The sequence below is a fragment of the Mesoplodon mirus genome (genome assembly GCF_964341445.2).
Source record: "Mesoplodon mirus genome assembly, chromosome: 14".
NCBI classification, from domain to species: domain Eukaryota; kingdom Metazoa; phylum Chordata; class Mammalia; order Artiodactyla; family Ziphiidae; genus Mesoplodon; species Mesoplodon mirus.
Genome location: NC_138990.1, coordinates 47,706,719 through 47,721,663, shown reverse-complemented (window position 1 = coordinate 47,721,663; position 14,945 = coordinate 47,706,719). Strand labels below are relative to the sequence as shown.

At 49.1% G+C, this 14,945-nt stretch overlaps 1 protein-coding gene across 1 annotated transcript in view; it reads left to right on the top strand.

Annotated features, from left to right (window-relative positions):
• ALK (ALK receptor tyrosine kinase) overlaps window positions 1-14,945 on the top strand; it is a gene marked incomplete at its 5' end in the record, with an annotated part of 729,367 nt that overhangs the window by 600,903 nt on the left and 113,519 nt on the right. The window contains 3 exons of the mRNA XM_082642950.1: window positions 1,756-1,887; window positions 9,140-9,271; window positions 11,635-11,735. Of these exons, the coding sequence (XP_082499076.1) occupies window positions 1,756-1,887; window positions 9,140-9,271; window positions 11,635-11,735 (365 nt within the window). The remainder of the gene's footprint in view (window positions 1-1,755; window positions 1,888-9,139; window positions 9,272-11,634; window positions 11,736-14,945) is intronic.

The following is a 14,945-nucleotide window of genomic DNA, read 5'->3' as shown; positions in this document are numbered from 1 at the left end:
AGCGTTCATGGGGAGAGACAAAGAGAGGTGAGACAGGAAAGGAAATTTGGGCCCACATCACAGAGGACCTTTAAGAACAGGTTAAAGGGTTTGGATGTGATTCCCTGAAGGAAGAAGGGCCTGTGTTTCCCATGCCCAGGAGCTACTGAGAACGCCCAGCCAGGCTGGAGGCTGGTCTGACAATGCCAGGTAGCCATCCGCCATCAGCTGACAAATGGAGCCTTATCTGGACTAGCCTGTGAAAGAGGGCCCAGGGCCACCTCCAACACCCCCCTTCCATGAGATGGAGAGGCCAGCTTTGCAGTCTGACAAGCTGGGTCTAAATCCCACTTATCAGCTGTGTGACCTTAGGCAAGTCACTTAACCACTCTGACTCCATTTCCCCACTTAGGAAATGGACACTATTAAGACTTGCCTGGCTTCTTTACAGAACCAGATGGGCTGAGGTATACAGAGGGATTCTAGAAGTAAAGAGGCTGGACTTGATGTTAGTTTCAGTGCTGTTGGGAACCAGAAAATCATGGAATTTTAAAGATCATCTAACCTGGAAAGTCCCACATCACGATCAGCTGTAAGGTTTTATTAAAATAAAATTTAGTGAAGAAGAGTCTGATTTCACAGCCAGGGTTAAAGAAGCCCACCCCTCACGTGAGGCCCAGAGAAGCTGGGGGGCTTGGCCAAGGGAGGGTCCTGGCTCATCCTCTCCACCACCCAGCCGAGCATTGAGGTAGGTAGTGGGGGTGGGTAGACTGTTGAGGCACCAGCTACCATCGGGATAGAGCTAGGAAATAGGACAGAGAGCAAGGCAGCCAGGCCTGGGGGGTGGGGATAGGAGGTCAACCCAGGTGGGCCCTGCCTGCTCATCTCCACAGGGGCTAGAGGCTCCCCCATCCCATACCAACCGAGGCTGGTATCAGGAGGCACAGTCAGAAACACCAGCCAGGCCCTTGCTAGGCGGTCCCCAGGCAAGGGACCCATTCAGTAGGCAGGCTGGGCCAGGCCGGCTGAAGCTTGGCTCTCTGAGGTCACAGGTTAATAAATTATCATAACTCATCATTCTTGATAAAAAAGCAAATATCTACTAATATGTCTGCTATAAACTGCCCCCTCTCCCTTCCTCCACTGGATAATAGGACTTATTAAGAATTTCAGAACTGGACAAGACCTTGGAAATACCATCAAAACCCCTCCTTTTGTAGATGGGGAGACAGGGGGCCAGAAAGAGAAGGAACAGGGTCAGCATCACACAGCCATTCATGGAGGAGCCGATCCAGGGCCCAGAGCCCTGCTCTTACGCTGGCGTTCTTTTCATTTCAAAACAGGAAGTGCTGTGTGTTATAGTCACTCCAGTGGTGGAATCTGGGGTCAAGAGCATGGGGATGATATACTGGACCAGATATGCCTGTTGGTACCCCAAATTTGACCTTGAGGGGAAAGCTGTCTGTGTGCAGGTGAGACTCCACCTGTAGCTGTCCACCTGGCACACTAAAGCCGTGGGTTGGAGGGCCCCAAAGTGTTGGGGAACATGGCTCAAACCTCGGGCCACTCTACTACTCACATCACAGCCAGGAGGTTGGGGGGTTAGGGCTTTGACTTCCTCTTAGCCTCCTGGTGTTGACCCTGGTTTCGGCCAGATTAAAATGGGGTTGTCTCAGACCTTGAGATGTGAACAGTGTGGGAGGGATGCTCTCCCCGCAGCCTTCCCACGGGGCCACCCAAGCTGACCAGTGTCATGTGTCTCTGTGTTCTCTCCAGGGACATCCCCGGGCTCCAAGATGGCCTTGCAGAGTTCCTTCACTTGCTGGAACGGGACAGTCCTCCAGCTCGGGCAGGCCTGCGACTTCCACCAGGACTGTGCCCAGGGAGAAGACGAGGGCCAGCTGTGCAGTGAGTAGATGGGGCTGCTTCACCCGCCCTGCCCCACCCATGCCCACATGCCCTCCTTCCCCCACCATCCGAGGCTTGAACGACCTCCCTTACGACCAGGGCCACTTGTGTCCTTCTGGTGGCAACTTTCAAAAGCTACACAGTCTTCAAAAGACAGGGCTAAGACCCATGGTCTAGAAACAGCCTATAATTAAGAACCAAGCAAGATCTTATAAGTTTTGCTCTCAACATCCTCATGCATAGAGAAAAGGTGCAGACTAAAGCCCAACTCTAACATGACATGAGAAGCCCTCTACGCCAGGACCTCTGTCACGTTTTAAGCCTTTCTTTGATCACCCATCTGCCTCCATCCTCCCCCCAACCTTCCATGTACCCCAGCTCCAGCCATATCAAACCACCTCTCAGCTCCCTCACACCTCCCTGGCTTTGCTTGTGTCCTATCCCTTCCCCAGAATGCCCTTTCCCATCTTAAGTCACATCTGCTCCTTCAAGACTCACCTCAAGAGTCAATCCTTCTGGGAAGCCTCTTCTGACCATTTCCATAAGTACAGTTGGTTCTTCTCCCTCTGGAACCCGCCGCCCCCGAATCCATGCACCGTAACATTCATTACTTTTTAACAGCTTTTTAAAGATATAATTTGCATACCATACAATTCACTCATTTAAAGTGTACGATTTAGTGTAGTCACAACTGTGCAACCATCACCACAAACTAATTTTCGAACATTTTTATCACTCCAAAAAGAAACCCCTCGCAATCTCTCCTCATTTACCTCCATTCCCCCGCCCCGACCCCCTCACCCACTGCCTAGCCCTAAGTAACCACCAATCTACTTACTGCTTCTACAGATGGGCATTTCATACAAATGGAATCATATAACATGTGGTCTTCTGTGATTAACTTCTTTCACTTGGTGTAATGTTTTTGAGGCCCATCCGTGCTGTAGCATACATCAGTACTTCATTCCTTTTTATCGCCAAAAACTATTTCATTGTGTGGCTGTACCACATCTTGTTTATCCATTCATCAATGGATGGGCATCTGGGTTGTTTCCACTTTTCGGCTATTATGAAAAATGCTGCTGTGAACATTCACGTACGAGTTTTTGTGTAGACAGATGTCTTCATTTCTCTTGGAAATGAAATTTCCTACCTAGGAGTAGAATTGCTGGGTCAGATGGTAACTCTATATTTAACCTTTTGAGGAACTTCCAAGCTGTTTTCCAGAATGGCTATACCATCTGACAGTCCCACCAGTATTGTGTAAGGATTCCCATGTCTCCATATCCTCAGCAAATCTTGCTATTTATCTGCCTTTTTATGTTAGCTGTCCTAGTGGGTGTGCATCCATCACATTTCATGGAGGTGGCTTCCATGTCTGTCTCCCTCACTGTGGACAGATGGGCCTGGTGCTCTTCCCCATACCAAGATCTCAGACGATTTCTGGCACAGCATAGGTGCTCATTGACTCTTTGTTGATTAAAATGAATAAATGGGTTGGGAAGCCTGGGTTCCCTAGAGGAAACAGGTTGCTGAGGTCGCACTGGTAGTTAGGGGCAGAGTTAGACTCCCAGCCCAGTGCTACCTCCACTTGAAGACAGTGTTTTCAGCTGCTCCCTGGCACGGAGTAAACACTCTAGAAGTTTTTTCCAGGGAAACCACGGACACTTCTAGAACACATATATAATGAGCTAAAAAGTAAACTAGATCCTGGAGCAGGGACAAGTAACACGGCATCTGTCCTTGTAGTGCTGTAGATCCAGCACAGGGGCAGGGAGTGAAACAAGGGTCTTGTGGTTGGGAAAGGATGCAGCAGCCTGGGGTGCCGTGGAGCTCGGACACCCCACAAATGCCCCTCCCCTCAGATACACCGGCCCCAGGACGCTGTGACCTGCCAAATAGCTTTTAAGAAGGTAACAGTGTCCCCCAGGTCATTTGGAAGACAGATCTTCCCTTAGGGAAAGAAAGGTTTTATTTATTCCCTTTTAAATGAAGCTATAAAGAAATCCATTTTTCAATTTGAAAATCGTCCTTTTCATACAAAACTTTCCAATGAAGTTTTCCAATAATCATGGAATAGTGGTTGTTCAGATAAAACTCAGTAAAGAGTTGCAGGTAAGCCCTTTGCTTGTTCCACACTGTTCTGCTCCTGGCTTCCTCTCAGAGCTCTCACTACACGCATGGACCAAGAGGAAGCTAGGCCTGCCCATGTGGCCCTGGACAGGGACCTGTCTGTGTGTCTCTCTAGTTATTTGTCTCTATAGTATTTCCAGCAGTGCCTCTGAGCTGTATGACTTTGCTTTGGCCTTTTTAAAGTTTTTGATACCCACTTCCCTGCTGAGACACAGGTCAGGGAGTCCATGTCCTGATTTACAACTGGGAAAATGAAAGCACAGAGAAGGTAATTGATTTGTTCAGGGTCACACAGCATGTCAGGAACAGAGCCATGATTAGAGCTTGGAGCCTGCAGGATCCAGCCCATTATTGTGAACTTAGGGCACTTTCCCACCATTTCAGGGCTTGCCATTAATGCGTTTTCAGAGCCAACTCCAAGCTTGAGGGCAGCCTGGTTCCAGTAAGGAAGGCAGGCGCCTGGAGCCCAGAAGGCTTTTCAGCCACACTTGAAAAGCTGTTCTGACCAGTTGTCAGAATGACCACTCCGCCCTGAAGAACATCCCCATGGAGCTCTTTGCTACAGAAATGGGTTGATAGAAGGGAAGTTCAGTTAGAAGGAGGATTATTCCAATCTTTTTGCCACTCTGATCTTGGCAGTACTCTTAGTAAATATCCTTTTCCTTTTTTGGGGCACCCCACTCTCTCTGGCATTTTTGCTGTTTTCCCTACCACACTGGCTGATGTTGATTCTGGAAACCATCCCCACGAAAATAACAACGACAATAATAATAGTAACAGCTAACATTATTGAGTATTTTCTATACGCCAGGAGTTGCTCCAAACGCTCTTCCTGCGTTAACTTATTTCACCCTCACAGCAATCCTATGTGATGCTATTATGCCCATCTTACAGATGAGGAACCACAATAGTTCATGATCAGCCTGTTAGCCAGTGGCTGAGCAGTGATTCAGACCCAGTCTAATTCCAAAGCCCATGCTCTTAATCACTGCCAGCCAGATTCACTGTTTCGTGAGTTTCCAGCAGTTTCTAGCACAGCCTTCGCTACATACCTACCCAGGACGAAGGGACCAGGAAAAGGCAGGGGAGGTCCAGGGCTCTTCTGGGGGATACTCAGATCATTCGTCTCCACCCTCTAGGCCTCACTTTCCTCGTTTCTAATATGAATTGGAACATGATGCCCGCTGACGTGCTGATGCGCATGATGCATTAAGGACAAGTCTCTTGACCTCACTTGGTCCTTCCCAGGTGGTCTGGAACCTGTTAGAATATTTTCTCTGAGCGGTGGTCACTTTAAGCCTGTTGGGGATGTCCAGGTCTTCTAAGGAACCCCCATGAGGGTCAGTAATCTTGAGAGAGAGTTTTCAACCAAAAACTGCCATGGCTAGAATTTGGAGGGGAAAAGTAGGTTGTATCCTGTCAACTCCCAGCCTCAGCTCCCCACATTTTCCCTAGAAGGAATTACATGCACACACTAGAGCTTCATTCAGATTATCAGATGCAACCTTGTGGGACATGTCTGGCTGGGATAAGTAGGGGACCTGAAACGGAGGTGGTACCGCCCTTGCCCTTCCCTATCCGATCCGTTCACACCCCGTCCTCCAAGCCCACACACCATACACCGTACACCTTCTCTTTCTAATTAAACATTGCCGATCCATGTTTACATCCCAGGATGCTGTAACCCCCTGAAGGGTGTCTTCAAGGTTCCCTGTGTGTCCTGAGCAATGGCCTTGACGGCATGCAGTGCCCCAGAAAAGGGTCAGGTGGCCCCGCTTCATCCCTTGGATGGGTCATTGACTCACTCGGTATTGCAGGCAGCTCAATCCCCCTCCACGTACTCAATAATCTCATCGGTTTGGTGGGGATACTCTTCCTATCAGGCAAAAACAGGGTTTTTTTTGAAGTTTATTTCTTTATTGTAAAATGAAACATGTTGGTTGTAAAACATTTGGAAAATCAAAAAAATACACAGGAGAAAATAATTATTGCCCATAATCCTCCCTCTCAGACATCCAGAGATAACCATAATATTTTGATGTATTTCTTCTAGCACTTTTCCCATGACTCTATATTTTCAAGGAAATGTATAACACATATTTATCAAAAATGTTAACAGCATTGTCACACAGGAAGGAAAAGAAGTAGTGTCATTTGGCCTGGAGTTTATACTTGGCAGCTCCTGGCCGCTGCTGCTAAGGTCACATCTCTGTGACTCTCAATTTGTGTCTCTTAGAGTGGAATCAGGTGTCATAAGTGCCAAATGTTCTGGCATTGATTGACCCACACACAGCCCATTTGGCCATCCAGCCAACAAAATAACTGGCTGCAGTCCAAGAAGGGGGTGGGTTAGAGCAGCGCTTCTCAGACATTAAGGTGCAAAGGAGTCACCTGGAGAGCATTAAAAATGCAGATTCTGATTCAGTAGGTCGGGAAGTAGGGAGGAGAGACCTGAAATTCTGCATGTGTAACAGTCTCACAGGTGTTGCAAATGTGACTGGTCCCTGGACCACATTTTGAGTGACAAAGGGTTAGGGGACTGAGCCCACTCCCATGTCATTCAGCAAATAAGTATTTAGGTCCTACAATGTGCCAAGCACTGAGCAGGTGATCAAAGGCAGTGACACCTTAGACGCGACACTGGGCGCCAACACTGCCCAGCAGTGGACTTCACAGCAGTTTCCCCATCCCGGCCTGATCTGCCAAGGGCTTGGTGCTGGTACCCACCCCACCATCATCCTCAGGACTGGTCTTGCTGAGCACATGCCCTGATGTGCTTACAGTGTTGGAAATCCTCTCAGCACTCCTGCCCACCCTTCAAGGTTTTAATTGGCACATAAATTGCCCGTTGACCTAACTATTTTTGCCTACCTCATCTCCTTTTATTCAGTCAGCCAAAAAAGAAAGGGGCTTCCAGTCCCAGCTCACCCTGGACCCTATGTCAAGCTGGGACAAGGATGGGCCTCCAGAAGGTGGAGAGTGCCAGCCACTTTCCTCATTCCTGTCCCAGCGGGAGGCATAGGCATTTCCAGAGAGGCAGCTGAGGGACCTGTCTCTGCCCTCTAGGGCAGTGTTGGCAGTTTCAGCCTCTCCCCTGCTGATAAATTTCCCTGTCCCGGGTATGAATGATCATTAATAATGTCACCGCTGCTCTATGTTTGCTCAACTCTGTTTGCAGAATGTTTCCACACTCTCTCCCTTACTTTGTCCTCAAAACAACCCTGTGAAATACACAATAATCTTACCCCACTGTATAGATGAGGGAGCTGAGGCTCTGAGGAAGGAAGTGACTTACCTGAGGTCACAGAGCAGAAAGCGGTGAGGCCAGGACCAGAGCCCAGGTGTCCGGTGCTGATGAGGTACCAACACCCGTAAGTCAGGCTAAGTTCTCTGCCTCTACCTCCTAAAAGGGTAAGGAGGGAATGATACGCTGTGCGGGTCCCAGCTCAGCCCTGCCTCTTCCTTCTACCCGGGGCCCATTGCCTGCTGGAATCTTCCATCACGGTCTTCAGTTTAAAGCACATGTGTGAAGGACGCTTTGTGGAAGGTCACTTCCAGCTACCAGTTAGTTTTTGCTAAAGAAGTGAACGTGAGATCCCTTGAGGGGGGCATAAAAAATAAAATAGAAAGATCTCCTTAGCTTTTGGATTTTTAATCAGGGGAACATGCGGCGCTTGCGGGGGGGGATGATTTCTTCAGGGGGGCATAAATGGGAAGAGATGCTCAAAGTCAGTGACAGCCTGTTTTAATTTATAATTCTGCCTCTGTGTGAAATGCACAGAGAATCAGGGAGACATGAGTAATAATTCACTAAGGTGCTGTCACAGCCAGGAAGTAGGAGGGCCGTCTTTGTCAGCCTGCTGCTGCCAAGAAGGCTAAGACAGAGGAAGGGCACTGAGAGCAGTGGGTCCGGCTCGAGAGCTGCTGTGTGGAGACAGGCCTGGCCGGGGCTGTTGGATACTATCAGGGTAGCCTGGAATGGCCCACTAGCTCCTCGGGGCTGAGAGCCTTCCCTGCAGCCATTCTCCAAGCAAACTGGAGCAAGGGAGCTCTCTCTACCCCTCTCCTCCTGTCCTCCTCCTTCTGTGGGCAGTGGGGAAATATATGGTCTATAGAACTGACTGTGGCCTCTTTAATGGGACCCGAGGGCGGGCTGATGTAGAGAAAAGCGTAACAGGGCCCTTTATGCTGAGCCAACAGATGATATAAAGAGGCCCCAGGGACTGGGATTGCTTAGTCAGGATAGGCTAGGTTATGCGGCAGTAATAAACCATCCCCAGATTTCAGTGGCTTAACATAACATTTACGGTACCTGTCCACTAAGGGTTGGGGTGGGAGGGGCCTCTACCCCTTGGGATCTCTCCTGCTAGCAGAAGCGCCACCATCATGCAGCAGCACCCCCAGGAATGAGAACTCTCCTTGGCTGCTTTAGCAGAAGAGAGAGTCTGAAAATTACACCAGGGCTTTTCACAGCCTCAATTCACAGGAGATGCACAACACTTACACTCACATGTCGTTGGCCAGAACTAGCCATGTGGCTTCACTTAACTGCAAGGGGGTTGGGAAATAAAGGGGAACAAATAGATAGTTTTGAGCAATATGTGTCTCTGCACACAGGGGTGATTGGAGGGACCCAAACCAACCAACCCTCAGCCAACACTACCACTGCCACCACCACATTCTTATCATTGTGCCATTAGAAATGTATTGCGGTGAGTTACACACTGGGTTTTCTAGGATCATGTTCATGGTGGATCTGTGTAAAGAGCACAGAATTTAAAAGCAGAAGAGCTGGGTTCAAATCCCAGCTGGGTTACCTGTTGGCTGTGTGACCTTGGTCAGGTTGCTTAACATCTCTGAGCCTCTGCTTTTTCATACATAAAACTGGGTTAGCAATACCCCATATTATTATTTTCTGAAGATCAGAAAAGTATAAACCAGCACATGTACAAGTTAGGGATTGGGCTTCTCTTCATTATGAGCGTGATTAGACATTGAGGGTCTGGCTGGGGAGCTCTCATTAACGAGGATGGGCATGCCTGGCTAACTTTACTTGCTGTTGGCATATTTTGCCTTTAGCAGTCCTGGAAATGACTGTACCCCTGTGCTCTCCCTGAAGGTAAACTCCCTGCTGGTTTTTACTGCAACTTCGAGGATGGATTCTGTGGCTGGACCCAAAGCTCACCGTCACCCCACACGCCCCAGTGGCAAGTCAGGACCTTAAAGGATGCCCGGTTCCAGGACCACCAAGGTACCACCCTCTCTTCCCTTCCCCTGGTGCCCACCTGGCCAGACAATAGACTTGGGGCACCACCCCAGAGGCACTGGACCTCCCCCGAGGACCTGCCCTGGGGTACACCTACACAATTCCGTCTTCACACTCTCCTGAGCATTAGAATGATTAAATCAAGCCAAGGCTAATGTCACCTTTTGATCCTTAAAATGAAAACTTTGATCAAGGATTAGCTGAAAGATAAGAATAAAAGCAACGATAATAATAATCCATTCATTTAACAAGTGTTTGTTGAAACCTACTATGCATCAGGCACAGAACTCCTTGAGAGATAAGGAAAACTGTAGCCCTCTTTATGACTGGGGAGGCTGAGGCTCAGGGAGGCCCTTGTGTCATTTGCCCCAGAACTGTGCCCTGGGAACCTTGCCCCATATCTAGACCATTGCCTGCGGCCCACCTTCCTCAGTCATACCCCCCCAACCCCGCATCCAGCTGAAGCTGGCAACTCCCACCCTCCCCTCATTAGAGTCCATCCTCTCACGGCCCCTGCTTGACTGCTAGAGAGGCAGAGGGCCTCCACACACCCAAGAGATGCCACCCACACTGGGCTGGACTGACTCCACGCCTGGAGGAACTGGCCTCGGGATCAGAGGAACTGGCCTGGCCTTGGGATCAGAGGAGGTCTGTGAGGCCAGCATATCTCCAAGAGCTGGGCTACTGGAGAGGCCAGACCATCCAGCCATGGGCCTATCCTAGGTCTGTACACAATGGCTAGGCCTGAGCAGGCCCTGGGGCCCACTTCTCTGCAGGATGGCGGGCAGGGGGGTCTCTCTCACTTCCCCTCCTCTCCCTTCCCCTCCCCTGTATTTACCTGCTCTTTGTGGAGCTAGAGTCCCTTGTACCAAAATTTCTCTTTCCAAGCAAAGATCATACATCCTACAGATTCCTTTAAGAATTCATAATAACGATAAATGTGAGAGAAGACAATGTCCAGGTCAACCACTGAGGATCTCAGAGCCCGTGCGGTTCTGTCCTCGGTCCCCGGAGCTGGCTGCATCTAGTGAGTTGGCTTTGGGCCCCGTTAAAACGGAGGCTGAGTCATTGCACCACGGGGGAGTGCTGCAGGGCCCTCCCCAGAGGTGGAGGCCCAGAGCGCCTGCTTCTCCTCCCGGCCTCCTCACCACTCTGCCTCATCCTCAGCGCCCTGTCTGTAGGAGCAGAGAAGACAAACAGCTCAAAGCTAGACGTGACCTTCACATCTCTGCTCTGATAGTCGCTGACAGCACCCGTAACAAAGAAATGTCCAGCCCCCGTAACAAAGAAATGTCCGGCCCTGTTGAATACCTCTAGTGACAGGGCTCTCACTGCCTCCGAAAGTAGCCCTTTCCATTGTTTAACAGGTCAGAATCATACACCGCTTTTCTTCGTTGAGCCCCACCCCTCTGTAAATTCCACTCATTGGCCCTGATTTCTGTCTCCTGGAACCCCACAGAACTGAACTATGCCCTCTCCTACAGAGGCAGCCCTTCAGATATTTGAAGACAACCATCATGACCTACCGACCATGAAAGGCCTTTTCTCTCCAGGGTCACATAACCCCAGCCACTTGATTTTTCCTCAAGGATGGGCAGGGTGCTTTCTAAGATTTCTGGCCTGGCCTAGTTACTCTGCTCTGGACCCACCTGAATTTGTTACTTGGTAGTAACTCTATAAAGACTTTGCTAAGAGAGAAAAATAGAAATGAAGGACTGAAGTCCTACTTGGGGTTCTCTGAGGCCCCTAAAAAGTCGTGAGCTCACTCTGGCCCCATCTCCATAGCACCTACCATCTACAAAATACTCCTGGAGGTTTGCAGATGCTTCTTCCCACTACCACGTGGGGCTGGGGCTCATGTTTTGCCAGGTTTTCAGGCAGGTCAATGCTTAGAAAACAATAAATGAGTCTTTCTGGCCAGGGCATGGGGCACAGGATGACCTGGGCTCCGGAGAGGGAAGACAGTGAAGGTTTAGAGACCATTGGAGGGCAAAGCACTGGCATGACTGGAAACGGGGGCAGGGGTGGGCCTGGGGGAGTCCAGCATACTTCAGGCTGCTCCCAGGCTAGGGGCTAAAGCTGGTGACCTTGGGAGATCAAGGATGCAGTAACCCAGATGTATGGTGCTGGGACATTGCAGGCCATTTGGAATGAAGACCTTTGCATGAGCCAAGTTCTGTAGACGGTGATCAGCAGGCTGTCTTATCCATTAGAGGCAGTAGGAAACCTGTATCCTTAGAGATGTCCTGAGGCTAGAGAAGCACGGTGCAGGGCCCGTTAACCCTGCACCCCGGGGCCCTTCAGTGCGCGAGGATGGTGCGTCTTTGACTCTTTTCCTCTCTGCCCAGGCCACGCCCTGTTGCTCAGCACCACTGATGCCCCCACCTCTGACAGTGCTACGGTGACCAGCGCTACGTTTCCTGCACCGATGAAGAACTCTCCATGCGAGGCAAGTCTCAGTGTTCCTCTAGTTCTCTGCCTTCTCCTCCCACCTCTGGGCACTTCCACATGAACCCACACAGATGAGCAAAGTAGCCTGATGGTCAGGCTGCTTGTTCTCTTCAAGGAGGACAAGAGGGCCATTTGAGCCAACTTCTAGGCAGACAGTACCCACCAACGTGGTAAAGTCCCATCTGCAGAGAATCTTACCTTAAACACCATCCTCAGCTTCACTGAGCTATTTGCAGTAGGACCTTGATTTAAACAAAACCAAAAAATATTTCCAAGGCACAGCAGGGGAGGGTAACAGCGACTTTCTACAGAATCCTTTTTTTAAATGTCAGTCTCTTATAATACATTTTAAATATTATAGAACATCAAAACTTTGACTTACATAAATTTCTCTAAGGCATCAATGGCATTTGGTGAGGTACCTCCAGAGCCACTTAACCAAATGGTTCGTGTAGCTGTTACCTCTTTAATGTGAAGACTGAAGGTACCATGATTCTTAACACAAGGTCACATTCTCTAGGGACCAGGAGATGTGCTTAGACCCCAACAGGGCCCAGTGATTAAGCTCGTGGACTCTGGAATCAACTACCTAAGTCCAAGTCAGGTTCCATCACTGACTGGCTGTACAATTTGTTTGATCAGGTAATAACCTCTCAGGGCCTCAGTTTCCCCACCTGGAAAGTAGAGACAATAAGAGTGCCTACCCCAAGGAGGTGAGGCTTAAATAGATTAATATATGTAAAGGGCTTATCACAAGGTCTGGCACAACGTAGGTACTACAATAGTTAACCAACAGTCTCTGGTACCCTGTATAATTATGCAAAGGAGAAAGGGGGAGGAGGAAGAGGACTTAGCCCAAAACCTGCCTCCAAGCTCTTGGAGAGCCGGGCCCTGCCTGTGCTTCTTTGCACTCCCACCAAGCACTGCGTCATCACCTTACACACAGTAGAAAGCCAGCACAGAGTCTAGATTTGGTCTGTCCTCTCTTTCTGGAAACTCACAGGTGAAACTCCTTTCTGGCTTCATTTCAGGAATAGCTCTGTGCCCTTGGAGCAATTTGTTCCCTTTGAAATAGTGGGCATTGTGAAACTGACCAGATTCGCTTCCCCTCTGAGGGGCTGCTAGCAATCCCAGGCAGGTGGGGCTTTGACCAGCAGAGATGCAGGAAAGAGCCTTCCCCTGCTTAGAGGTACAGGCAAATTCAAGCCCTCCAGGCTTTTTGTGAAATAAAAACCCACAAACATAAAAAAAAAGAAAGGAGAATGGAAAAGATGTATCAATGATCTTTTTTTTAATCAGAAGAATGGTCAGATTAAATCTGAGGCTTTACCCAGTAAGCAAATAGGGGTTCATGATGTGTAGTTTGTAGCAGCCTTACTCCTGGTTCAATTTTATAACTCTACGTTTGCCCCATCTTCCTTACCCTCTCCTAGTGTATGTTATCTGACTAGGTTTTGTGTATCTCTGTGAGCCACCTTAAATCCTTTCTTGAAGAAGTCAGGGCACAAATAAATAGAGTCATTATGTTAAATTGTATTTGAGAAACCACGCTCTCCAGTGCAGATGATGGAATTACTCAGTCATCATTGATATTTCTCGGGTGCCACAGAGCAGCACCTAGAAAGGGAGGCTTCTTAAGAGGAAATCTAAATGAGGAGAGTTGGTTGGCCCATCTGAGAGGTGAGGGGGATCCTTAAAAGCATTTCATCTTTAAATTTATTCTTCACTGGATTTAATATGAGCCTGATTTCAGAAAAAGAAATGTCAAGGTAAAACTGATATTTTTCTAATACTTCATCATTTCTCTAATGACCTTTGGGTTGATCAATAGCTTAAACAGGTGTTTTGTTTTACTGGCCTTTTCTATTATTCCTCCAGTCACATTCGCTCTGGGCGGTTTCTGCTATTTCCTGCCCTTTTCCAGAACTTGGCTCAGCACAAGGAGTGAAGGGAAGGCAATGAGTCCAGTCCGCAATCAGCTCAGTTATTTCGCATTCAGGTTTCAGACTATTCATCTCAGGCTGATGGGTCTTTGAATTCCCAACATTGGGGGAAATGTTTTCATCAGAAAAATAAATGACCAAAATAGAAATATGCATTTCCAGGTTCGTAAGCCCTGCCATCTATTTCACTCGAATCCTAAATGCAGAAGGCAGGAAGTTGATTTCCATCTCTCAGGCAGGCTGAATGTCAGCGACAGGGAAACGGATGTTGCATTGCTGTATGAGACTGTGTGAGGTTAACCCCCCAGCCCTAAAGAGGCCTCCGATGGCTGTGGGGCCCTAGTGCAGGAAGGTGGACACCGGATAGAGCCGGGGTGAAGGTCTCTGATGAGGGGCAGGCCCACGGGAACAGGCGGCTGGCTGAGCTGAGCTCCAGGCTGACACCCACCACTGAGCATCTTCTCTAAACCCTAACAGTCCTGGTCCATGGCCTCCAGGGAGTTGAAGTAATTGCAGAATAGCTCAAAATACTCCAAGAAACCCCCACAATCATCAGTGGATTCCATAGGGGAATTGGTGTCGCCTTCGATGCCTTTCCTTGAAAATCTAGCTGTAAGCAAACTAGTAGGCCTAGGTTTCTCCAGCTGCAGTCACTTGGAAAACATGACAAATGCAGATTCTTGGGACCCACCCCAGACTTCCTGAATGACATAAGTGACAGGGGCCCGGGGATCTGCATTTTCAAACCCCACACTTGGTGATTTGGATGCACACTGAAACTTAAGAGTGACTGGCCATAGGCGCCCTTGCCAGTTGTGACCGAAATTCATTCTGAGCCCGTGCTGAGAGTTATCCTCCATTACCTGGGACTCCAAAGAGTGTGGTGTAATTTGCCTTTTATTTTTATTTATTTATTTATTTTTTATTATTATTATTTTTTTGTGGTACGCGGGCCTCTCACTGTTGTGGCCTCTCCCGTTGCGGAGCACAGGCTCTGGACGCGCAGGCTCAGCAGCCATGGCTCACGGGCCCAGCCGCTCCGTGGCATGTGGGATCTTCCCGGACCAGGGCACGAACCCATATCCCCTGCATCGGCAGGCGGACTCTCAACCACTGCGCCACCAGGGAAGCCCGTAATTTGCCTTTTAGAAAGATGAGTCAGAGAAGGGGGCAGAAATGACGGGGCCGGGGACAGACGTGGTGGAGACAGAAGGGGCTAGGAGAGCACCTCTCAGAGCCCGCGTGGAGCCGGGTCAGGTGCCCAC